Source organism: Verruconis gallopava (genome assembly GCF_000836295.1).
Source record: "Verruconis gallopava strain CBS 43764 unplaced genomic scaffold supercont1.24, whole genome shotgun sequence".
Lineage (NCBI taxonomy): Eukaryota > Fungi > Ascomycota > Dothideomycetes > Venturiales > Sympoventuriaceae > Verruconis > Verruconis gallopava.
In genome coordinates, this window is record NW_015622160.1 from 155,271 (window position 1) to 178,807 (window position 23,537).

The 23,537-nt window shown below is 51.9% G+C and overlaps 10 protein-coding genes across 10 annotated transcripts; 3 read left to right on the forward strand and 7 right to left on the reverse strand.

Annotated features, from left to right (window-relative positions):
• The first annotated feature begins 1,599 nt into the window (after positions 1 to 1,599).
• Positions 1,600 to 5,561, forward strand: PV09_06702 (uncharacterized protein). Its single transcript, XM_016360383.1, has 3 exons — positions 1,600 to 3,536; positions 3,585 to 4,444; positions 4,501 to 5,561. The coding sequence occupies exons 1-3, from the start codon at positions 2,820 to 2,822 to the stop codon at positions 5,057 to 5,059; spliced, it is 2,136 nt and encodes a 711-aa protein (XP_016211722.1). The 5' UTR covers positions 1,600 to 2,819; the 3' UTR covers positions 5,060 to 5,561.
• PV09_06703 (uncharacterized protein) lies at positions 5,375 to 7,495 on the reverse strand. Its single transcript, XM_016360384.1, has 4 exons — positions 7,312 to 7,495; positions 6,975 to 7,238; positions 5,967 to 6,881; positions 5,375 to 5,826 (listed from the first exon to the last, which is right to left on the reverse strand). Exons 1-4 carry the CDS (start codon positions 7,402 to 7,404, stop codon positions 5,710 to 5,712), a joined length of 1,389 nt encoding a protein of 462 aa, XP_016211723.1. The 5' UTR covers positions 7,405 to 7,495; the 3' UTR covers positions 5,375 to 5,709.
• Positions 7,496 to 7,711: 216 nt separating this feature from the next.
• Positions 7,712 to 8,680, reverse strand: PV09_06704 (thioredoxin). Its single transcript, XM_016360385.1, has 3 exons — positions 8,349 to 8,680; positions 8,184 to 8,288; positions 7,712 to 8,110 (listed from the first exon to the last, which is right to left on the reverse strand). The coding sequence occupies exons 1-3, from the start codon at positions 8,555 to 8,557 to the stop codon at positions 7,924 to 7,926; spliced, it is 501 nt and encodes a 166-aa protein (XP_016211724.1). The 5' UTR covers positions 8,558 to 8,680; the 3' UTR covers positions 7,712 to 7,923.
• A 514-nt stretch (positions 8,681 to 9,194) lies between these two features.
• On the reverse strand, positions 9,195 to 10,251 carry PV09_06705 (uncharacterized protein; the record flags this gene model as incomplete). The annotated part of the gene is made up of 3 exons (XM_016360386.1): positions 9,195 to 9,685; positions 9,738 to 9,947; positions 10,002 to 10,251. 3 exons carry the CDS (start codon positions 10,249 to 10,251, stop codon positions 9,195 to 9,197), a joined length of 951 nt encoding a protein of 316 aa, XP_016211725.1.
• A 744-nt stretch (positions 10,252 to 10,995) lies between these two features.
• On the reverse strand, positions 10,996 to 12,095 carry PV09_06706 (uncharacterized protein; the record flags this gene model as incomplete). The annotated part of the gene is made up of 4 exons (XM_016360387.1): positions 10,996 to 11,071; positions 11,138 to 11,707; positions 11,754 to 11,806; positions 11,914 to 12,095. Coding segments are annotated over 4 exons (879 nt in total), but the record flags the coding sequence as incomplete, so codon positions are not given.
• Positions 12,096 to 13,077: 982 nt separating this feature from the next.
• Positions 13,078 to 13,849, forward strand: PV09_06707 (uncharacterized protein; the record flags this gene model as incomplete). Its single annotated transcript, XM_016360388.1, has 2 exons — positions 13,078 to 13,522; positions 13,557 to 13,849. The coding sequence occupies 2 exons, from the start codon at positions 13,078 to 13,080 to the stop codon at positions 13,847 to 13,849; spliced, it is 738 nt and encodes a 245-aa protein (XP_016211727.1).
• A 32-nt stretch (positions 13,850 to 13,881) lies between these two features.
• On the reverse strand, positions 13,882 to 15,438 carry PV09_06708 (uncharacterized protein). The gene has a single exon (XM_016360389.1). It carries the CDS (start codon positions 15,270 to 15,272, stop codon positions 14,154 to 14,156), a length of 1,119 nt encoding a protein of 372 aa, XP_016211728.1. The 5' UTR covers positions 15,273 to 15,438; the 3' UTR covers positions 13,882 to 14,153.
• Positions 15,439 to 16,572: 1,134 nt separating this feature from the next.
• On the reverse strand, positions 16,573 to 18,490 carry PV09_06709 (uncharacterized protein). The gene is made up of 3 exons (XM_016360390.1): positions 18,275 to 18,490; positions 18,218 to 18,224; positions 16,573 to 18,157 (listed from the first exon to the last, which is right to left on the reverse strand). The coding sequence occupies exons 1-3, from the start codon at positions 18,450 to 18,452 to the stop codon at positions 16,633 to 16,635; spliced, it is 1,710 nt and encodes a 569-aa protein (XP_016211729.1). The 5' UTR covers positions 18,453 to 18,490; the 3' UTR covers positions 16,573 to 16,632.
• A 1,074-nt stretch (positions 18,491 to 19,564) lies between these two features.
• PV09_06710 (uncharacterized protein) lies at positions 19,565 to 20,391 on the reverse strand (the record flags this gene model as incomplete). Its single annotated transcript, XM_016360391.1, has 2 exons — positions 19,565 to 19,663; positions 19,720 to 20,391. 2 exons carry the CDS (start codon positions 20,389 to 20,391, stop codon positions 19,565 to 19,567), a joined length of 771 nt encoding a protein of 256 aa, XP_016211730.1.
• A 1,816-nt stretch (positions 20,392 to 22,207) lies between these two features.
• On the forward strand, positions 22,208 to 22,737 carry PV09_06711 (uncharacterized protein; the record flags this gene model as incomplete). Its single annotated transcript, XM_016360392.1, has 2 exons — positions 22,208 to 22,427; positions 22,505 to 22,737. The coding sequence occupies 2 exons, from the start codon at positions 22,208 to 22,210 to the stop codon at positions 22,735 to 22,737; spliced, it is 453 nt and encodes a 150-aa protein (XP_016211731.1).
• Positions 22,738 to 23,537: the final 800 nt, after the last annotated feature.

The following is a 23,537-nucleotide window of genomic DNA, read 5'->3' on the forward strand; positions in this document are numbered from 1 at the left end:
GTCCCAGTTGCCCGCTACAAAAGATTCCAAGGCGAAGTTCGAAGCCGTCTTTCTTACGTTTACGACCATATTGACATTTGTAGCTTGGATTTGCATTGCACAGTTAGCATCAGATACACGCTGTAGGAGCTCGGCAGCGTTCGTGTTTGTCGGAAGAGAACGACGTGATCAGAGCCTGTCGGCATTATTCCATCGTTTCAGCGGCGGCCATGCTGTTCATGCGATGCATTCATTTCCCCGTTCAAAAAATTGGAAAGATTGGCAAGGAGTCTTCGGAGACTATTGGATCGAGGTACTACAGGAGTAACGTGGTGTGATTCAATCGGTCCTTCCATTCAACGCGGGAACACCGATGCGCCGCTGCATGGCCATTCGTCGTCTGCACTGTGGGCCGTCTTCATCAAGCAAATACGGATACGTAACGGCGAGAGACTGGCGGTGGTTTCCGAGCATGTGGTGACTTTCACATTGCGGCGGCACTGACGACGTGCCTCGCTCGAAACGAGCCGCCGTTTGGTTCGATTCGGTCATCTCTTCCGCGGCCGACGTTTTGCGAGATCTTATTAGACGAGGAGGCGAGCGAGATCTCTATGGCATGCCAGCTCAGATCCTCGAAGAGCGAATGACGGTCAAGAGCGAATGAAACAGCGCGGCCCCGACAACGTCGAGTCCCGACGACGAGAGGCCGCTCCCGCATCGTGACGTGCTACATCGCGAACTTTGTCTGGACAAAACGTCGATTCGCGTTGCCAGCAAAGACAAGCGGCGCATGGGGGTTTTGACCCATTTCACTACGAGCAGTCCCGTTCTTGTTCTTCCCACAAGATAAGTGCCTCGGCGCAGCACGAACCGTCAACCGGCCATTGTGCAATGTGGCCTTCTGTGTCTGTTTCTGGATCGAGTCAAGGAGAACATGTCTGTTGCCCCAAACGGCGCGGTCCTTGGAGGCGTGGACGGCGGCGAGTGGGCAGAGGAAACCGGCCAGCTCGCAGCTGTGGATCTACGGTCTGGCTGGCAGCGCGAGCAGCCACGGAAGTTTTGCTAGCTTTTAGGGACTTCGCGACGTGCATCATGCGGGACCTGCTGATCCTGCAGCAGCAGCAGCCAGCTGCAGAGCGGTAGTTAAGCTACTTTTGTATATTTCCGTCGCTCAAGCCTAGCGAGGGCCCAGGGTGACTGCACACGTTTTCTGGGCAAACGCCGTCGCTGAAGCCGCGCTACAGAGACGGGACCGTGGCAGAGCACGTCACGAGCACCGCGACGGCGGCCCATTGGCCTACGTTCGCGTATGGAGCTGCTTGCTCTGATGCTACGTAATGCCGAGCACGTCTAGTGCCCGCGCATTACGGGACGTGCAGCAGGAGGTGTAGAGCGTTGTGTGAGCGACGACGAAGATTTTCCAGCGACAGCTCATCGCCTGGGCCGTAGGGCTAGACGTGCCGGGGGGGACTGGCCACCGCTGGCGAACCACCGTGCTACGCCGCAGCAGGTGGGCCGGGAACCGCCGGGGGCGCCCCCTCTGGCGCAGGGCCCCTCCCCCCCCCAAAACGCCCCCTGCTGGGCCGCTGTTTTTTCCGCGCCCCAAGTCGCTGAGATCATCTTTTTTTCCCATCGCAGAAACTCATCTGCGTCCTCCGCTCTCACCGTCACCGCATTTCTTCGCTTGCTCCCACGCTCGCGTCCGCTTCGCATCGCACAGCCGACACCACTCTCGACTCTTCTCATCCACGTTCCACAGCGTCCTTCCCCGCCTCCGTCTCGCGGCCCCGGCGAATTGCTTCTGACGTGCTGTCTTGTGGCGCCACAAGCACTGACCGTTTTCCTCGTTCTACAGTTCCTTTTGCGCGCCGCATCCTTCCGTTCTAACGGGCCCACCAGAAACCGACCTGCAGCATCCGCCTCTTTTGAGACCGTCCTCCAACACCAAAACGACGCTGCTTGCACCAGGAGATCTGCGTCCGCCTCGACTGAACTGCTGCACATCCGTCTGGGTAGCCTGTGTTCCCAACTCCCAGCGTCAAGCTTGCGCCTCACCTCACCCACGTTCCGAGTTTCTACCCTGGTTCTCAAACATTGCATCCGACGAAACCGAACTCGACACCCTCGTGGATCGTTTCCAAAACCCTCGTCCGACGCTTGACCGAGAGTCGCAAACGCGTGTTGTGTATGATGTGTGCAGAGGGTGACGCCGACGTGCTCCGATTATAGGTACGTTTGTCGCTCCGCATACTCTACCTGTGCTGGGCGCAGTGCAAAGTGGTGACTTTTGACAATTGGCGTGGTGTCTTTGCTACGACGCCTGCGAGTGCAAATCGACACATACCCGTTGTACGCCACACGTCAGCTCTCTCGTTCGCCTTCTCTCTGTCTCTCCCCTCTGTATGTGTGTGAGACGGAGTGCGTGTCTGGGCCTGCTGGAATCACAGTCTCGCGCACGGCATCTTTGAGTACGAGTACCCTCGAGACGAATAGTCGAAGCAGGATCATGCATCTGCTCAAGCAAGCTATATAAAATTGCCTGGTCACCTTACGACCAAACCCGCTGCAAACTCGTATCTACCGCTGCCACCCCCAACCGGCCATTCTGGCCAGCATTCAACGTGGCGGCAACGTACGAACCCAGCGGGGTGCTACAACCCTACCCCTACATTTATGCCAGCGACCCGGCAATCTCGCCGTCGACCGCTTCGGACCTCACAATCGCGGCTGAGCGCGCCAGCAAACGCGCCAGCTTGGCTGGTTCCCTCGACAGCCCCAGAGCGACCAAGAGAAGCAAGAAGAGCCATTCGGAGGCCGATCACACCAACGAAAGCCCTGGCATGATAATCTCACAGCATGGCGTGAACCAGATGATCGCCGACCCCGTCCTGATTGCGACAGAGAGCAGCCCGACAAGCAAGCCGAGGAGAGTGCGGACAGGATGTCTGACTTGTCGCGAAAGACATCTGAAGTGCGACGAGGCGCAACCCGTTTGCCAGAACTGTAGGAAGTCGAATCGACAATGCAAACGCGGGGTAAGATTGAACTTCATCGACACACAGGTGCGCACGCCTCCACGAATGGCCCCTGTACGCGACTGGAACGTTCAATTCCATGACGAGTCGCGAGAGATCGCTTCGGAATACAAGGGGGGGCTGGCGAAGTATGGTCTTCCAGAGGAAGGCGAGCAGTTATCGTATCGTGTTGAGAATGGTATGCTGTTCGACTTCTCTGGGCCAACATCTCACTCGGGACAACCACCGCCTCTGCCAGCCATACATGGCATCGTCCAGGATCCCTACGCGGAAGAGCAGATGGCACTTGCACAAGAACGCCAGCAGCGCGAGACATCGCATCACTATAACCATTCGCATTCGGACTCAGCATATTCTGGATCTAATGTGGCTTCTATGACGGCGCCTTCGTACGCGCAGGTGGAACATCCCGTGTCGGCCGAATCCAGAGATTACATTCGGGACCCAAAGGAATTGTATTGTATGCAAGCATTTGTTGAAGAAGTTGCGCTGTGGATGGATTGCTTGGATGCCCACAAGCATGTAAGTCATCGCCACGAGACATTCGAACTTCACACTGACACCGTAAAGTTTTCAGAGGAACTGCCCCACCGTGCGCTTGCGAACAATATGCTCTACAATTCCTTTCTCGCCTGCGGAGCGCGCCACCTTGCTCTCGTGCACCCACAGGAACAATGGGACGAGAATGCGACGCAGTTCTACAACACCGCAACGTCGTACTTGCTCCAGAACCTGCAAAATGACAAGCGTGACACGTTCATGTGCGCAACCACGGCTACGATCCTGAACGTGTATGAGGTCATGTCCGAACGTTACATACAACGCATGAACCACATTAAAGGTGCCCGGGCCCTGATCAAAGAATGCGGATGGAACGCGAAGTCTGCTGGTGTCGGGGCGGCCTGTTTCTGGATCAACGTGATGATGGAGGTCTTGGATTGTATGACCAAGAACGTTCCGGTGGCCTGGGATCCGGCGGATTGGGGTGTTGACATGGATTTCGCCTCTAACACGACGGCACCTCAGAGTGACGAAGTATGGACTCAGAGGATATTGTACATCATGTCCAAGATTGTCAACTTTCGCGCGCGCAGCAGCGCTGAGGGAGACTTGCCATTGGAACGACAAACAAGAATGGGCGAGTGGCAGCACCTAAAGTCACAGCTTGACACGTGGAATCGTCTGGCGCCACGCACAATGCATCCGATGGGCTGCGTCGATGCGTTCAAGACCACGATAGGATCTGTGTACCCGGAGGTTTGGCTCATCAAACGGACGGCAATAATGGCTCGTCTCCTCTACCATACGGGACTCGTGCTGCTTTCTCGGTTGAATCCGATGGATCCCCGCAACAAGTCGGCCGAGATGCGGGACATGGAGCAGGAGAATGCGATGATGATATGCGGCATAGTGACGCATACCAAGGACAGGTGAGCGCTCTGCCTACACACTTGATGTGGAACATCCTTACTAACCACAGCATTAGGGGTGTAGCATGCGTGTCCATCCGCTCCATGGCCATTGCGAGCGAGAATTTCACGGATGCCCAGCAGCAAAACGAAGTTCTCGCGGTCATCAAATCCATTGCAGAGAGCTCGGGGTGGAACTTGGGTGCCGTACTTCCCGGGCTTTTGAAGCAGTGGGGGTGGACGGCTCCTCCTGATTCCCCTTCGAGTGTAACGAGACCTCCACAGCAGCAGCAGGCTCCTGCTCCCCCACCTCTTCCTACGCTACCGCAGATGCCGCAACATCCTCAGCCTTCAGTCGCCGGGCCCTCTGCAGCACCAATCCGTGTACAGAGCTTCCCGCAAATTGGTGTGCATGCCCACCAGCAACCTGCACCGTCCCATCAGCAACAATCGATGACGCCTCCGAGTCAAGGGCATGGCGCTCTGCAGCAGCAATCGCCATCACAAGCACGGAATCCGCTTCCCGTAACGGACTTCAACTTGTCCCAGCAATCTTATCAGCCACATTATGTAGCACAGAATCCAAACATGGGCAGTGCTTCTATGTCGAGGCACGGCTCGTCTGGCTATTTTTGACGAAGTGAAGTGGAAGGAGATGTGGACCGGAAATAAGTAATTGGCACATACTTGTGCATATTCAAAACTTGGAGTTTCGTAATCCGTCTATGGAAAGATGACAGAGGAACATAAAAAAGGATTTTTAGGATAACTAGGAGGGGGGTTTAATTTTGCTGGGGTTTTATTTTATGTTCGAATTGTGTGCAGGAGCGACTCGAGCCGATGACCTACGAATCGAAGAATTTCTACGGACAACCGCATTGGAACACGGCGTCGGCGACACAACGAAAACATCTCGCATGGCGTAAAGCCATATATCTTATCTATTCGATACGTCCTTCTTGGGTGGGTGTCTGATAACAGTCTCAGGCTTATATGGGTACTTTGCATGTATGGTTAGATTCACGACATCAAGGATAACGAGACCCAAAACGCTCAGCAAAAGAGCAAGAAAGCCCGATTGGCTTTGTCTTATTATTAACAACAAACCAAGAGAGAAAGAGCATTTCTCAAGAGTGAGAACCGTTAATTCGTCCTGTGTATGTGCCGTGATCCGTGGTATCTTCTTAGTTTCTCATTTCAGCACCGTCCCATCACAATCCTCGGTACCCAACCAACGCCATTTTCATGTGGAAGAGTGGTCAAGACATGTTCCAAGAAAGAAAAGACTAGGTCATGGCCTGTTCCATCTCATTGATGTATAATCGGATATGACTTTCCATCTTCACGTATTCCTCCTTAGCGGCCTGCACTTCCAGCTCAATCTGCTCCTTCAGATCGGCCATCTGCACAATCGCACGTCAGTACTGCCACCAATTGCCTCTTTCAAGGAACGACTGAGGAGGTAGGAAGGGTAATGATGAGTGAAGAATGAGAGACGAAAAAGAAGTGAAGAAAAAAAAAAAAAACTAAAAAGCTCACGTACCTTCTTCTCCAGCTGCTCGATGCGCACCTTTCTTCTCTCGACCTGGCGACTCGTCTCCTGCTTCTCCTTCAGCAGCTCTGCGATCACGCCTCTCAGCTCCTCCATGCGCGCCTTGGCCTCTTCGCTCTTCTGATCGGCGTTCCTCCGCATCTTCTCCGTGCGCGCCGTTATGCTCTCGAGCTGCTTCTGCATCATGCGCTCCTGGCGCTCGACGTCCTCGACGCTGTTCGCGCGCTCCGACAGGGCGTCCCTGTGCCGCGCCGCCTTGGAGGCCTCCTCCTCCTCCTTCTGCAGGTCCGAGGCCAGGTCCGAGAGCAGCCGGTGCAGCGACTGGACGTCGGACGCGACGGTCGCGAACGAGTCGGACGACGTCTGCAGCGCGCGCGTCCTGCGGTCGAGAAAGTCGATCTGCGACCGCTCGGCGGCGAGCGTCGCGTTCAGCTCGCGCAGGTTCGCCTCGAGCGTCTCCAGCTTCTGCAGCGTGTACGGCTTGAGCCGGTTGGCCTCCTCGCGCAGACCGTCCAGCGCCGTGGCCTTCTCCTCGTACGCTTGCTTCAGCCGGTCGAGATCCTGCTGGCACCGGTTCCACTCGTCCTGCAGCCGGTCCTTCTTCTCGATCAGGTTCTTGAGGTTCGGCTTCAGCTCGGCAAACTGCTGCTCCTTCTCCCTGTTCGCCTTCTCGACCCCGGCCCGCTCGCGCTGCAGCTGGGCGAGGCGCGCTTCCAGGTTCTCCTTCTCGGCGTACAGCTGCTGCACCCGCAGCTTGGTACGCTCCGCCTCGTCGAAGTGCTTGTCGATGATGCTCGTCTGCGATTCGCGCCAGCGCACAAAGTTTATGATGTAAGACAGTATCTTGGTGACGCGCCCGTATGTCGGCCGGTACAGATCGGCGAACGTGAAGTCGTCAATCGAGCACTGCATGTCCGGTCAGTTCGCCATCCTGTTCGTGTACTGCGACGGGAAAGCGCCGAGGAAGACGCCGTAGACTTCTTCGGCGGGGTAACGTACCTCCATCAAAAGCTTGCGCAGCATGACGAAGAAGCCCATGAGGTCTCTAGTGTCTGCGCTGTACAGCCGATCTGCATCCGGCCCCACGATTTCCTCCGCTGCGGCGCGCATCGCAGGCGAGACGACGTCTCTGGTGATGTTCATCAGGATGTAGGCAAAGTACTCGAATATCTTCTGAACGTGTTGCGGGTTCGGTCTGCGAAGGTCGTCCACCGTGCACGGGATACCGATCTCTGTGATACACAACGCGAGCTCTGAGTCGGGCTGTTGAAAAAGGAAAAGGCCAAAGCCCGTCAGCGTCTGCGCATTTGCTCTTCGACCATGATTCTTCTCTCACCATCATAAAGGCATCCTCCGGTTCTTGTTGTTTGCGACCCCCGCCCGGCGCTTGCGACGAACGCGCCATGCTCATCCGTCCATTGAAGTCCATTTTCTCTGGCCTTCAAAGGATTTCAATTTATCGTATTTTGGGACAACACAGAGGGTTACCTCAGTTGTGCAATGTGAGGTGTGGTGGCTGCATTCTCATTGTTTTGGTGTTTTCGTCTCCAATGTAAACACTTCCGCGCAGGGTTGCTATCACGTGATCTCATCCCTAGCGCCATTCATGACGATTGCCAGACTAGGGGAGCTCTGACGGCTATACTAAGTTTTTATGGATCAGAGGCGGTAAAGAGATCGTTTGTAGTCCTTTCTTTTCGCGTTTACTGCATCACTGAAATACTTCAAAAGAAAAGTTTCGAAAAAGGATGTGCGCCCATGGAGGCGACAGCAATGCATTTTTTTTTTACTCATGTGTGCTTCTAGAGGCATCGGCCGCCTCATCATTTGTACCGTTTCATAGTTCTATCAAGCTCATGATCAAAATACCATCGCCTATAGGTGTGCGCTACGACTGTACGCCATCAGATGGTGCTTTGCAATTCACCGCCCAACACGAGGAAGCGGCTTACGCGTGCTTTTCGATGGCGGCTTTGATGGCGTTCGGGTTCGCGCCGACGACCTCCTCGACCTTCTCGCCGTCCTTGAACAGCAGGAACGTGGGCATGGCGCGGATGCCGAGCTCCTGGGCGACGTCCGGGACCTCGTCAACATCGATCTTGTAGAATCGCACGTTGGTGTACTCCTTGGAGAACCTGTTTGAACACATCACATTGTCAGCATCGCGCGACGAGGTCGTGGGTGGGCATTGTGGGGGAGGAAACGTACTCGACGACCTTGGGGGCGATCATCTTGCAAGGGCCGCACCAGGTTGCGAAGCAGTCGAGCACGAGAAGGCCCTTCTCCTTGAGAACGTTCTCCCAGTCCGACTTTCTGGTTGAATTGTTTTGTTAGCGACCCAGCTCGATAGAAACGGCACTACCCTCAACGTACGAGGCGAGGTTGTGGACACCGCCGTCCTTAGCAGCTTCAGTGGCCATGGCGAATGCTCTTCTTGAGGCGTAGTTTATGTTCTGGAATGCGTGAAAGCTCGGTCTCGATGAAAATCGGGATGCGAGCACCGTCGTCGTCGACGTGGACAGTCTAAGTCGTGGCGCGGATGTGAGCAGTGTGCGTTTGAGGACGGCGAATGGGACAGACATGTATATATGCAAGTGTTGGAGCACACGCTGCAGGGCAAGTGAAACAAATGGAGTTATGCTAGGTGGGGGCGGGAATGGTGTGCGGTCAAGACTGTGATTAGTTGGATGTCTGTTCTGCGGTTGGGGCATTGATTAGCAATTCGCAGTTTCTGGCCGGTGACGCCATCGGCGCAAACGCCGTCTGCAAAAGTGGGGGACCCTGCCTAAGCCACTTGATGACTGCTGTGTCGCGTTTTTCTTCCACCCAGGACCACTTACGTGAGCTTTGATCTTGTCGGAACGCTGAGCGAGAAGATTAATCAGGCGATTTCTAACATTCCACTCGAAGAAACGGTCATTGGGAAACTTGACGGGATGTTCAGTCAGAGCAGCGAGGATCCGCCGAGGAACAGTGTAGCACAAGCCAGACTGTTTACAACACGCCATCTGAAATATGCAAACATTCGTAAGGATAGATATTGACTCTACATTGCGACGTAACCCCGAATCTGTGGAATGAAAAGGTGCGTGTACATCGTTGACTTCTCATCGATATGTTCGCAGCTTGCGGAGGCCAGGTCAATCTTGTCAGAAAACACCCCACAGCATCATATATGCTATAACCCATTCTTCTCAGATTGAATCAGCTAAGTTAAAGCTAAGGCTTCCCGACTGCGTTCAATACTGGGCGTCCTTGGACCAGTCGTTGTAGATTCAGCTCGAGGATGTCCAACACCCGCTCCCAGTAGCTCATTGATTTCCAAGACACATGCGGTGTAATGAAAAGATTTGGTGTCTCCCACAATCGATCTTTCTTTGGAAGTGGCTCTGGGTCCGTAACATCCAACGCGGCACCACTAATCCAACCTTCTTCCAGAGCTTTGATCAGAGCCTCTCGCTCGATCAGTTGGCCTCTTCCGACATTGATCACGAAGGGCTTCTTCTTTTGCGACATGATATGGAACTGCTCTTCAGAAATTATATGTCGCGATGACGTCGTCAGCGGCATGCAAAGCACTATCACGTCTAGATCCTGCTTGAGAAACTTGTTGATTGTCTTGGTGTCTGTGCCATGGGACCATGATACCGGAATCTTACCATCGGGATCCCCAGTTGCAGGAACACAGTAGCTTGTGTTAATACGGGACTCTGGTGAGGATCTTTCACGTGCCGTGTGCGGGAAAGCATGACCAAGCCCGACCGTATGTAGAGTGAGCGTGGCACACAACGTTGATATCTGGACGATGACGGTGAATCGTCAGATGAATTATGAACCCAGCCGTGTTAATCTTGGACTTTGATCCTTCCACATACTTGCCAGCGGCTGTCACGCGGACCGAGTCGGATACACATAGCATTCCAAAGTGCTTTGCGTAGGGATTGATCCAGAACTTGTCCGGTTCAATAGGATCTATGCGACATGTTTTAGCAAGTACAGTGCACATTCGTGTTCAACTATGCATACCTCGCAAGCTTATGTGTCCGTTAAAGCCATCTGCAAACCCGTGTCTTGCAAACACACGGAACACTCCTACCATCGGCTCTTTCGCCCACTTGCGCTCTTCTTCTTTCGACGAAAAGACAGGAAGAACATATACTTTTGTTGTAGGGTCATCTGAGTCGTACCTGGCGGGTTTTTTGGGTACAACCTTATCAGCAACGGGTAGAATCATTGGAAGAGGCAGCTGCGTGATTACTTCTGTCGTTGTTGGCATTCTAAGCGTTCGTATTCCTCATAGAAAAATTATTCTTTTCTCGGGGTACGATGTTGCTTGGTCGAGCTCAGTCGTAAAATGGAGACTTTGGATTGGAAGCATTGATAGATAGCCGCTTGGATTCATAAATGAGACTAGAATCGCCGCCCAAAAAGTCGTTCTAGGCCTTGAGACTATTGATGCGTAGATACGCATGTGGTAGCTGCTAGCGGCGCCTCTATTTTCCCGATACAGAAAGCTTTGCGCCTTTCTAGGATTGCAATTACAAACTTCACTCGCTGACTCTAGTGCTGGTCTTGGTATGGATGGTTTTGTTAAACGACAAGCTAATTAACGGCTGAAGCGGATGACTTGGATGACTAGCGGTCTATCTTCAAAAATCTAAGATAACATTCTGATTCAAAAGTCTGGTAAGATGCCGACTAATGAATTTCCTCCGAGCTGACCAGATCGTGAAGAGACTTCTCTATCACGCCCACTCCGAGCCACAAATCTGCTTCTTCAATGATCAGTGGAGGTGCAAGTCTGATACGACTGGGATAGCTGTATGCCAATATCCCCCTTTTTCTCGTCAAAGCGCAGAGTCGACTTGCTGCTATCCGACCAGAAGGATGCGATTCATCCAAATGGAGACTTAAGAACAATCCACGACCAGTTACAGATAGTGAAGTATACGGAGATTTGATCGATTCTAATCTCTTCTTCAACTCGATGCCAAGTCTCATTGATCGCTCCGAGAGACGCTCATCCAATACAACATCGACCGCTTCTGAAGCTATTGCACATGCCAGAGGGTTTCCCCGAGAACGTCGAACTGTGTCTAAGAGTTATAAGCAAGTAGTAACGGCAGCAGGGACTAACGCTTACTGTTCACGAAGAAGCAGACCGAAAGCTTCTTTTCTTCCTAGTACCATTCTCATTGAATATGCGCCACCAGTTAATGCTTTACCTAGTGTTATCATATCGGGTTTAATTCCAGCTGCTTGATAGGACATCAAATATCCAATGCGACCGAATCTAGTTTGTATCTCATCTGCAACAAATAGGGCATTGTATTTCTTGCACAATGCATGGGCTTCTTTTAGGTAAGCGTTATCCGCCGGAATGCATCCAGCGTAGCCTTGGACACACTCTAGTATTACAGCCCCAGTACGGTCTCCTTGTTGTTCAAAGGCATGATTGAGATCTTCAATATTGCTAAATCGCATGATATGGCCATCAATAATTGGACCCACACCTGGAATATAGGGTCCGAACCCATCTCGAATGTACTCGTTTGACGAGGCCGAAAGAGGTCCAAGACTTTTACCGTGATAGTTTCCGGCTATAGTAACAATAATTGACTCATTTTCTTCCACACCTTTAATTTTTTGTGACCATTTTCGTGAGATTTTGATGGTAAGATCCACCTTTCCGACCCTGAATTCATTGGAAACGTGAGGTCGAAGTCCAAAAGCTGCCACGAAGTTAGCTTTCCTGCTACAAAACGAGTGATTACTGACTTGCCCTGCAGAACTTCTCGCAGAGCGGTCCATAGTGCCCGTTATGAAAAGCTCTGGAGACTATTGTATCTTCTGACACTGTTCGATCATGGTCTTCAAAATGCGGGGATGGCAATGTCCTTGATTCACCACCGAAAAAAAGGACAAAAAGTCAATGTACTCCTTGCCATCAATGTCCCAGACTTTTGCGCCCTGACCACGGACGAGGACAACGGGCAAAGATTCCAAGCCTTTGGCAGTATATTTTTCTTCGGAAGCTATTATGGCGGTTGCCTTGGTATGTTTTAGGGTTTTGAGAGTTGTTTTCTGTGCAGTTTGCGAAATGAGTTCAGTAGAAGACATGGCTTTGGTTCGGATTATATGAAAGAGCTTCTTTGTTGGGACAGTAGAGTAGCATTCAGATTAAGCACAAGTTGCTCAAGTTCGTGACCAAACGAGACCAGAAATCTCGTTTTAGCAATACGACTTTACAAACACGTGCACCGTAACTATATTTGCACGATAATTCGTGCTTTCCATGCTGGGTGATGGGCATTCTGTTGGATGCGATAGCAATGGTTTCTGAAACGACTATGCGGATAGTTGATCTGTAGTTTCTCTGCCTCGAATCGCCTCTCCGAATTCGGCAGGCTGATTCGCCAGATCCACCTTCTGAGCTTAAGCATCTGATTATGCAGGCTTGTTGCCGCATGGGACATACAAGTTGACTCGAAACCCTAGCCATTACCAGCGCAAGACCGGGTATGAGCAACTCATCCGTGACATTCCTCAGCTTAGCCTCTCAAATATCGGTCATACAGCGGCTAACTCTCCCGGGCGTCATTGTCCCTGATAGCGAATTGCTCAACGTTGATAACGAGTATTGGAGATGAGAAACATATATGCAGAGCGACAATCATCTCGGTTCCAGAAATTTTTCACACGACAGCCAAGTTTCTACCCAATTTTTACCTAGATTTTTCAACCTCTACCATGGATAAAGCTAACGAGACCATTGATGTTTGTTGGCTCAGCCTCATAGACTGCTGAAGGTGATGTAATTGAAGTCGATGCTGAGAAGCATCAGCACGTCGATGTTGCACTTATACGGACTATACTTATCCAGCACTTATCAGATGGAGCGGTGCTCAGGTTCATTGCCATCCGCAATAGGCAAATCGTCTCACCTTTGATCCATGTGTAAAGAACATATCCGACCCTCTGGTTACAAACTAAGCATCATCTTTGTCCATCTAGTGGTATATAAGATGTTTCATTTATCAGTTTATAAAAACATAGTGCATTAAGTTCCGATTAACGTACCGCACTTTTTGAAGAACTCGCCATGTCGACTACCATTACCGCGGCCACTCAGCCATCTGTTGCCTCCGTGCCATTGGCAGCAGCAAAAATATATACAAGCTGCGTGCCGAATCTCGACTTTGTCCCTCCGCCGGATTTCAAAATACCAGAGAGCCTGCAACAGGTTCCCATCAATCCCCGTGGTCCTACTGAGATTCCTTTGAAAACTCAGCATGACTACAGTACACAGGACTACAAAGACAAGGCCTTTTTGCCTTACAATACGTTAACTTCTGAAGATCCACTTACTCCATACGATCACATAGATGTCGCTTTGCGTGCAGACCCTGAGAAAAAGGCGCTCTTTGCAGCAATTCCCTCTAAAAAGGACATGACTCCAAACATCGGGACCGAGGTTCGCGGTTTACAGCTTACGAGTTTGACGAGCCAGCTGAAGGATGAACTTGCTTTCGAACAAAACCAATCTTGTGCGCCGTCCAGGAACTGATACCGTGCATCCAGTGGTCCGTAAGCACCCGGTTACGGGCCGCAAGGCTCTCTGGGTTAACCAGGAATATACGACGAAGATTCTTGGAATGAGGAAAGCGGAGTCAGACATGTCGCTCAATTTCTTGTTTGACCACATCCATCGCGGGTTGGACTTTCAAACACGTGCAAAATGGGAGAATGGAACAGTCGTCGTTTACGACAACCGCATGGTGCAACACTCAGTCACGCTGGACTATCCTTTGGGAAATGGAGCCAAACGTCATTTGGTCAGAGTAACGCCTCAAGGCGAGGTACCAAGTCTGTGAGTTAATCAACGTGGTTCACTCCAAAATTTTCGGTGCAAGATGACGTAGCATTGATACAACTTCGAATGCAAAATGTTTGGACGGGGGCTATTCTGATCTGAATGATTGCAAGTCGATTGCTATCATTTGATAATAATAACTCCTGCAACAAAAACACCGTATTCGAGTTATCTTCTTTGACCGTTGGCTGGGGCTTCGAAGACTCATGGGCCTTTTTGATAAAAACATTCTAAGGTAAGCAGCGTCATTTCCGCCCGGGCTTGTCACTAAAAGATGTGTGACGAACAAATGGCGACGACGAACATTAAATTACATCTATATCTTTCCTTAATGCAAATATTGTGTCGAAATCGTCCCTGCACATGTCTGGATTCGCTTTCGTAGAAGCTTGATTGTTTGTATCGTAACCGTCGAGGAGTGACTCGTGGGGCGCCAAGGAGTACAATGGATCCAATTGTCGCAACCGTTCTCGAACAGCTTCAAGGTACTCTAGTGGCTTGCGCGGTTCGTATTTGATGATCTGGCCTAGCGACTGCTCCAGTTGCGAGGTAATCTGAACTTTCAGTTGCTGAAAGGTCTGTTCACAGATCAAGACACACGATGAACCTCGTCGGCCGGCAAGAACATCTTCCAAAAGAGTGGCGTCCGCCCCATGCACAGCGCAGCTTCTTTCAAAGCCGTTTACAGAGATCTGACAGCCCGCTGCCGGTCCACGATATCCGGCACAAACCTCTTGGTGCTTCTGCAGATGCAGGTCCCAGCCAAAGGACAACCCACACAGTTCACATTGGTACGCGCCAAACAGGATGCTCTCGAGATGGTCGATAAGATGACGAACAAAGGAGCCGACATGATTTGGCAGTCGTTGTGCATGACATATCCTACATTCCAGTTCTTTCGCGCCTAATGACTTGGCTTCGGCGAGTATTCTCGCCGTTTCGTCTCTCAAAAGCAGTTCGACATTTGTCGGCCAAGCCATTCGGGACCAGTTGGGAGCGTGTGCATTGGCGAGCGCGCTTTGCAATGCTCTGCAATGGTCTTGGTGTGATTTGAGAGTCAAAGCCCTGCTGAATCGCTTGCCGCAACCTCGTCGTTCCCCCAAGGCAAGCACGTTGCACACAAATTTGGTCCCCCTGTGGACTTCTCTTTCATGGCGCTTGAGGTCGCTTCGTCGAGTATATGCCTTTTTGCAGTCTGCGCACGCGTAAGGCTTTACGTTGTCGTGTTGCGGACCTTTGAGATGATCCAGGAGACTCTCCTTTCGCATAAAGCTCGTTCCACATAAATGGCAGATGAAGCTCTTCTCGGCGGCCGGCTCGTTTTCAACATTCCCCGTCAACGACTTCGCAGGCTTTGTAGAAAGTCCTATTGCTTCAAATTGTGCGCAACGTGAAGCTGGCTGAATGTGGAACGTGGTGGACATGGTGGTACCACGGCGTGGAAAGGTGGGGTTGCGAGCATGAGGAATGCTAACATCCTTAACGAAGTTCGCCGGCTTAACTTAAGAAACCTCCGACGACCAACTCGGGCAGTTTTTTGTCGCCAACGGCGACCCCGACATTCTGGGTGAGGCAAAGCTGCCTGAATATCGCGGGCCAATATGACATCGTGTCCGTTGCGGGCTACCAACGCGGTCTCGGCGCAGCCTCGACGTCTCGGAGTCGCCGTCGCCAGGGAGCCAAAAGAACAAAACTTTTGGCAGCGCGCCATCGTGCTAGTCGGGGTACTTCTGCCAGAGAGAACGACGATCTGGCGCCTTAAGGCCTCCACCCGAACCCCGCGATCGTGCTAGTCGCATGATGATAATGCTTTAGAGAGGACCGTCCTTGCCATGAACGACCCCTTTTCCATCCGCCACTCCAAAATGATCCCCGTAATAAGCTATTTGTGGTGATGACGGGGCCTCGGCAGCGCGCCGTCTATATCACTGGTCTTCTCTGCTCCCGAATGGACGTTTTTTTCTCTTTTCTTTTTCTGTCTTACTTTCTGCTCAATGGCATTTTTTTTTTGGCGAAATTTCGACTGTCGCCGTCAGGAAAGACAAGCCGCGATTGGCGGGGATCAGTTGGCCTTCTGCCTGGTCTCGTACTTTTCGCTGTTAGATAAAAGAGAAATAAAAATTTCAAACGGATGGTACGAGCTTCTTTCATCAAAGGTTCTCACACGCACTAGAACAAGGTCGAGCTACATTTAGCCCTCGTGCAATTGTTGTCGCGCTGATCATCCGTGCCGTCTTGGATGCGTCGGCAGCGACGAATCGTGCTAGCTCGTGACCCTCTTCGACATTATTGTTTGCCTTCTTGACGATCTTTGCGACCTTCTCTGTGGCAATTTTCCTTCGCCTGGTGGATCAAGGAAGAAGTATCAAAGTTCGCTGGATATTGGCAGCGGCCGAATCGATTTTGTTGGAGGCGTAGGAAAAATACCCTGCAGATGCGTCTCCCCAATCACGGGAGCTCCTTGTGCCAATGATGAGCTGCACATGCTATATGCAGCATGAAACTACAGTGTCGAGGTTGTTGGGCAACCGTACTACGTCCAGCAATAAGGCAAAGTTGTGCGACTGCCCCAATCTCTAGACCGAGCATAAGCACTACTGTCGTCAGTCGCTTCAGAAGCGATGCCAGACGTCCCTTGATGGACTAAAACAAGGACGGAGAGAGATCGTTGATCCCCTTCACGTGGATTTATTTCAAGGCAAATGGCCTTCATTGGGTTATGAAGGCTCATATACATGTACATACATATGTGTACAGTAAAGAATATCCCAAGCAGGGTCTCAACTACTCAATGTCCCAAACCACGTCCTCCCTGTTCCGGATGTAAGGAACGGGAATGTTTGGAGCGTACTTGTCTTCGCTAATTGTCCTTCCGTTTCCTAGAAAGGCAAATATGTTGTCCGGATCGTTGTACTCAATCTCGTAATGTTCATATCGCGGCCGCTTCATGAACTTTAGATGATGCAGCATCGATCCCGACCAGATATACACCCTTCCGTCCTTCGTGTTGTCCTTGTACCACGATCTACAATCCTCCGACCAGATGGAGTGCTTCGCGTGCCATGCGTCTTCATACGCGTTCAGCTGATCTGTCACATTCTGCTTCGGATGCATGGACTTGATCCGGTCCTCTTGCATCTTCTTCGCGCATTGGATCGCGTATTCAACCTGCACCTCGTGCGACGGCAAAGCGCAGCCTTGACCCCAATTTCCTCGCGGGCCGTTAATGACGAAGTAATTGGGGAAGCCAGGATGGGCTATCGAGGCGTATATGTTGGGATCTTTTTGTTCCTGCATGATTCGGCCGCCAATGCCCTTGATGCGGAAGTGCGGGAGATATTGAACGTCGAATCCAGTCGCGCAAATGAGTATGTCTACTTCCACCTCTCGTCCCGACTCCGTCACCAGACCTTTCTCGGTAACCTTTGAAATCTCACCCCAGATAGTTTCGACATTGTCCCTTGTTAAAGCTTCGAGGTAGCCCTCCCCTGGAGTCAACCGGCGGCATCCGGGGCTCCAATTAGGAATGAGCAAATCCTTGATGTCGTCGCGTGTGCCTAGACGTTCCCTCATTTGGTTTTGCGTAAACTCCTTGAACTTCAAGTTCAGTTCGGAGCCTCGATAGAACATGGACCATCCTCCCGCGAATGAGCTCTCCATACGCGTGCGATAGGCTTGCAAGTATTCTGGATCTTCTCGGAACCGTTTCTTCTCCTTTTCCGTATATCGATGTTTCCCAGCAGCCGCGGGATCCTGAGCGTCCGGATCCGCTTCTGTGTTCGTGATGTTGGCGCCAAATTGGGGAGCTATGTAAGTCTTGTTGCGCATAAAGACGGTAAGCTTCGAAGCTGTTTCTGCGACTTTGGGCACGGTCTGAATTGAAGAGCTGCCAGTGCCTATGACCGCCACTCGCTTGCCACTCCAGTCTAGGCCCTCGGGCCAGTTTGCTGTATGTGCGAGCACTCCCTTGAAGTCGTGTAAACCTGGGATGGATGGCCACTTCCACTTTGTGAGAACGCCAGATCCGTTGATCAAGACATTGCAGGTGTCATAGAAGATGCTGCCATCTTTGCGGTTCTTCAACTCGACCGTCCATATGCCTTTCATGCTGTCCCATTCGGCCCCCGTGACCTCTATTCCAGTTTTGACGTATGGCTCTAGCTTGTTCTCATGAAAGAACCTCAAAAAGTACTCATGAATTTCGGGCGCGTACGCGTAGTAACCACTCCAATCCGGATTCGGAAACCAAGGAAATGTATACGTATGCGCTGGAATATCGCATGCGCAACCTGGATATCGGTTTTCATACCTGCACGATCGGTCAATATCTTTAGCTCGCAGAGACAGACTCATGTTCACAATAACACACCATGTGCCTAGATGATGTCAAATTGAGCACTTTCATCGTCGCTGTGAACGAACTTACCACCAACAGAATCGTTTTTCTCATAGCACACGAGTTCAAAGTTCTTTAGCATCTTCCGGGCCTTGAACGCGCAGAGCATGCCTGCAGCGCCCATGCCAACGTGAATGATGCGGATCTTCTGGGGATCGCATTGAGGGCTATCTGGCACTTCCATACCTAATTCCTGAACATGAGGCATGACGACTGTCAATAGAAAGAGTGAAGGAGTCAAAGGCGGGAAGGATTGTTTCCAGAAGAGTTCAAAATGCACAACTCTAAGATTCCTGCGAATGCTCGAGGCCTTTGCAAGATTCAAATGAAGCTGGAGACGTCGTGTCTGGGGGTCTAACGAAATCAGAAATCATCCTTTCCGCCGTACATTAAATGGTCGTGGACACACAGAGACCCCGCGTTGGCAACCTCGGGATTAGACACCAACTGCCATGAGATTTTGAGCATTCTAATTTTCCACATCTCAGATGTCGAGGAGCCCATATTGTGATTTCAATTCGCACACTGAGGAATTTGTCTGCTTCCACTCGTGCACTACTTGGAGATCTCCAGTTGCTCAACTGTCCTTCAACGCGAAATGATGGCACGCAGAGATAATATCTGGCGAAGACCCAATTTTAAATTATAAGAACCGTCACGTCAAAACCTAAACGCCGAACTCACCATTTCTTTTTCTCGAGAATCGCTGATAATCCTCTTAAGCCCACTGGTGATGGCATCCGAAAGACAAAGATTACAAGATCGTCACCGTCTTGAGCAGTCTGTAGTTCTCTCTCGTTCTGTACGTCGAATCCCGATGAAGTGTTATCCGACGAGAGACCTGCTCTCTACAAAGACATTTCTCAAATGCTCGCTCACATCGCATTTGCGCTGCGGACTGAAGGACATTGCTATACGCTTCGAATGTCGTACACACTGGATATTTCCGAGTGTACAAAGAGTGAACAACGATTGATCCACGCTAGAAAGGCAAAGTTTTTGAGTTCTACGACCTAGTCGTTCGTCTTGGATATTCCAGGTTCGGAAAATGAGAAAAAAAAAGATACTTAATTCATTCAAGCATTGCGTCAAGCTGTACATTGGCCCGATGACGTGGAACGAGAACACGATCATTGTAGGATTCCGCTTTTGAACGCTAGTTGGTTCGTTATATGTGCTAACCGGTGGGGACAACGGGACACGCTGGGAGAAAACAGCAGCGGATAGATTCCACTGCGAGCAGTCCTGCGAAATTCGACAGGAGGAGCGTAAGAGTCACATTCTGTACGCGAATGTACCGTATCAGGATAGTCAATCTACTTAAGCCTGGCAGATTTCATAAGGTCGGAGGAAGCTGAGGAGAGGTTCGTAGAGGTCCTCCTTCCAGCAGTCAAAAATTGCACGTTTGAGATTTCGAAGCTGGCTTTCCGTCAACGCAAAAGAAAGGGATCCCGCAACCGCTCTGTGGGACTTACCCCCTCCGTGTCGGTAGGCAAATCGTACGTGGCCAAGTCCAGACGAGGGACCCAGGTCTCGTCGACGCACTCGGTGTGTTCGAGCTGTCGTTCCACGACGAGCGTCCTGTCGTCTCTTGGCGCATCGATCCAGACGGTGAGAACGTGGACCCAGAGCGCAGCCCAGAATTTGCTGAACAGCAGCACGGTTTCCGTGGTGGCGTCGCTCCAGCTGCCTGCGGTCCCCAGCAACGCGTCAGCGTCGAAGGCCGACGACGACGGCGACGACGACGACGAGTCGCCAGGTCCCATGTCGACGGCGATGGACTCTACGATTCGGAACCTGAAGCGCACGCGCTTGATCCTTTCCAGCACGCCGTCCGGCAGCAGCGCTCCCTGTATGGACAGCCCGAGCCCGCCGAACTCGAAACTGTACAACGGGGCGTGGAGATACAGCTCGGCCCTGCCGACGAAGGGCAGCGCTTCGGCGTGGATCTGCCGGTTCACGAGCAGGATGGACGGGGTCTTCTTGTACTGCTCGATCAGATGCGGGTTCCTAAGGACGGCCTTGTAGTCCGCGAACACGTCGTTGTACGCGTCGATGCATCGTTGGATGCCGTCAAAGGAGATCAGGTAGCCGTACACCATCTCGCGGATCTCGACGGGCAGGTCAAGAAATGGGAAGTACGACATGGCGGACAAGGATGACAATTTAAATTTTTTTTTTGGCGCGTTTGAGTTCTAGTGTTGTCGCGAAGGGCTTCAAGCGGACATGCGAGGCCAACAGGAACCTGAAGCTCGTTGCTTCGCCTTCACCCGATCGACCTTCAACCAAGAAGCCGCCTTGGGTGACGAACTTTCCATGCAAAAGCGCTTACATAAGCCACACCAAGCAACACGCGTTTCGCGGTCTGTCCGAAGCTTCGGGATTTTACGATTAGCTCACTGTTCGACATGACATCCGCGTACAAGAACGGAGCTTCCGACTTTTGGCGGCGTAGAAAAAGCAGGACACTCGCAACAACGGAAGGCGTGCACTTTATTGTTTGTCAAGACTCGAACATGGTTTTTTTGCGGGCGAGCGACGTGGCTCGCTTTACGTGCCTCTCTTTTCGCCACGCCTGGTACAGACGAGGCACTGATGGCCTTGGACCTGAACGCTGGCCTATATAATGATTCAAGATTAAGTTGTCCAGGCCAGCGTGGCATTCTTTGGGACAGCTGCAGACCAGCACTTTTCCGACGGCACATGACCGCGAGAGCCCTCTTGTGCCAGCGTTGTGATGCCCACACGTCCGGACAGTCAGCTGTCGTTGTACCTCATGTGCTTCGTACAGGTGCTCCGAAATGAACGGCTGAACAGGCGCTGAACGCCGTCTTCGATGTCAGCCTCTGTCTTTTGATTCGGAAGAAGGCGGTGTCAAGTTGCAGAGTCTTTGCTGGCGCCCCAAGTGCTAGACAAAGGAGCCCTTCAGCACCTACGGACAGAGAAATCACCGCGCTACTAAGCATGTGCCTATAGGACAACCATGCGTCGTGTAGCACATCGCAGTCTACGAAGAGACGTTTGTTACACGTCGCGTAGTTCCTGTGGTACGTTGTTATTTCACCCTGCACGCGCCGGGTTCGCCAATGGGAGAAAGGCCGAGACGGTCTCTTGTTAGCGCATGACTGATTCTTCTACATGTAGCGGATCACCAAACTTATAATCGAAGAACGTTTGATTGCGCTCTCCGTCGTGGGACACGAGCCATGGTCGAATGAAGCGCTGCAATGATGAGAAGTGACAAATCATTCTCTTTGTACATCTCCATTCCGTCGGAACACCATATCAGCACATCTCAATTTCCATCGACGATGGATGGCCAATCGGTCAACTTCGCAGTAAGCTCGAGCAAGCTCTACTTACTTAGACAGCGTCGTACGTGCACTATCTTATATGTTACCATAAAGGGCCCCAAGCTTTACTTCTGTCTAGAGCAATGCCGTCTCAAGCAGGCACCTCGCCTTAACTATTTCAAAGAGGAACGTACAAACTGATCGAGCGTCATCTGATACGTGAAAATGCATATTCTGTCCTTTATTTTAGCTCTTGCGTGCATGCTATGCGTTGACTGCAAGCTTGCCCATTTGTAACTCAGAATATCAAGACCGGCTGGATGTGGTGTTTCGTACACTACCTGGCCCGAACAAAGCATCATGTGGAGCACTAACCGAGCGCTGAGTGGTTCCTTTCTCCGTAGGAGAATTGTGCCTTGCTCCTTGATGTGACGCTTCAGTTTGCTTAGGCAACTCAGTGGCCAGATGCGCCGGACCGTAGGAAAGCCACGAGAAGGAGGCGTGACATGCAATGCCAAATACACGTACGTGCCCTTTATGCATATATATAGATTGATCGGCCGAGATGAACGATGAGGATTAAGAATCCACACAAGAACGCGCGCACTTGAGAGATCTTGTTACGAGAAGAGACAAAGCTTGGTTGAAACTACTCGGTATCGACGTTACAATGCGCTTCGCTCTCCTTGCCGTGTTTGCTTTTGCAGTCTCGACCCTGGCAGCGCCTCCATCAGAGGTAGATGCGGCAGCGGCAGCCGCCGACAGCAAAGCCATCGCAGTCAAGGAACGCGCCGCCTCGCTCGACGCCCCTGTCCTGGACGAGCTCATCGAAGCGTCCGAGGTGGAAAAACGCACGGCGAACCTGTCCCCGATGAACAACGTCAAGAAGGGTATGACATGGCCTCAGTTCCGAACAGGACTGCATCACGTCGTCGTGCTGTCGCCAGTCGCTCACTCGTAATGACAGGACTGCTTCCGCGCGACTGCACTGCGGGCTGCAAGTGCGCAAAGGGGCTCAAGCCGGGCCTGTACTGCGGATATTGCACGTCTCCGCACAACGCAGTCATCTCGTGCACAGCGGCGAACGAGGGCGACTGCTTCGACAAGGTCTACCAGTGCAACAGCTCCGGTGGGTGCTGTGTGTACGGGTACCGGAAGAGCTGTGCGCAGCGAAAGGGTCCTTGCAACGGCGAGGACTAGCAGGGCCTTATTACAAGGTGGTTGTGGCCATGAATGAGGAGGCAAGAGGACGTCCAGAGCTGCACGTTGAGAGATGGTCTCGCACACATGTCTAGTCCGCCACTCGTTTCGTTCGATCCTCTTTTGTCGCTCTGTTTTCCATCTCGTTTAGCTGGCGTCCAAATCTTGCTCCACAAAAGGCAAGGGCGCGACGAATCGCTGGTTCGTTTGCGGGCCTCTGCAGCTCGTCGTTGTATGTACGATAAGCATTGCAATTCAAGTCCAATTGAACGCCGGAAAGCCGAGCAAGGGAGCCAAATGCTGATTCGCCCGCCCACGCTTGACACGTGCAAGCGTCCTGTGATGACAAAAGATGCGCTCTTACCAAAGCGGCATCTGAGCTCGAGACTGAGGCCAGAAACAACCGGCTGGACGCGTCAAGGAAGCGAAAGGCCAGACGAGGCAAGACGACGGCATCGTGCAAGCATGATGGCAAGATGCGTCAGGACGCGTATGTTCAGCTCAACACGGCTGCTCGCGCGTGCACACCCGTAGTCGTAGTCGAGCGGCCTGTCAAGAAATACGTGGTGGCAAGAGGATTAAGCGCTGCGAGCGCCGGGGCCAGAACCGGACGCGCCGCACGCGGAGATGTGCACCGCCTCATGGAGTCTCAAGGGTAGAGCACGATGAGGCTCGCACGACTGCATCCACGCCTGGTGCAGGTGGAATAGAAGGGGAATTTCAAGCACCAGGATGGCATGCGATGCAGGGCGGGCGAGAAACACAGACAGATCCAGAGCGCTCTGCGACGCGGGAGATTG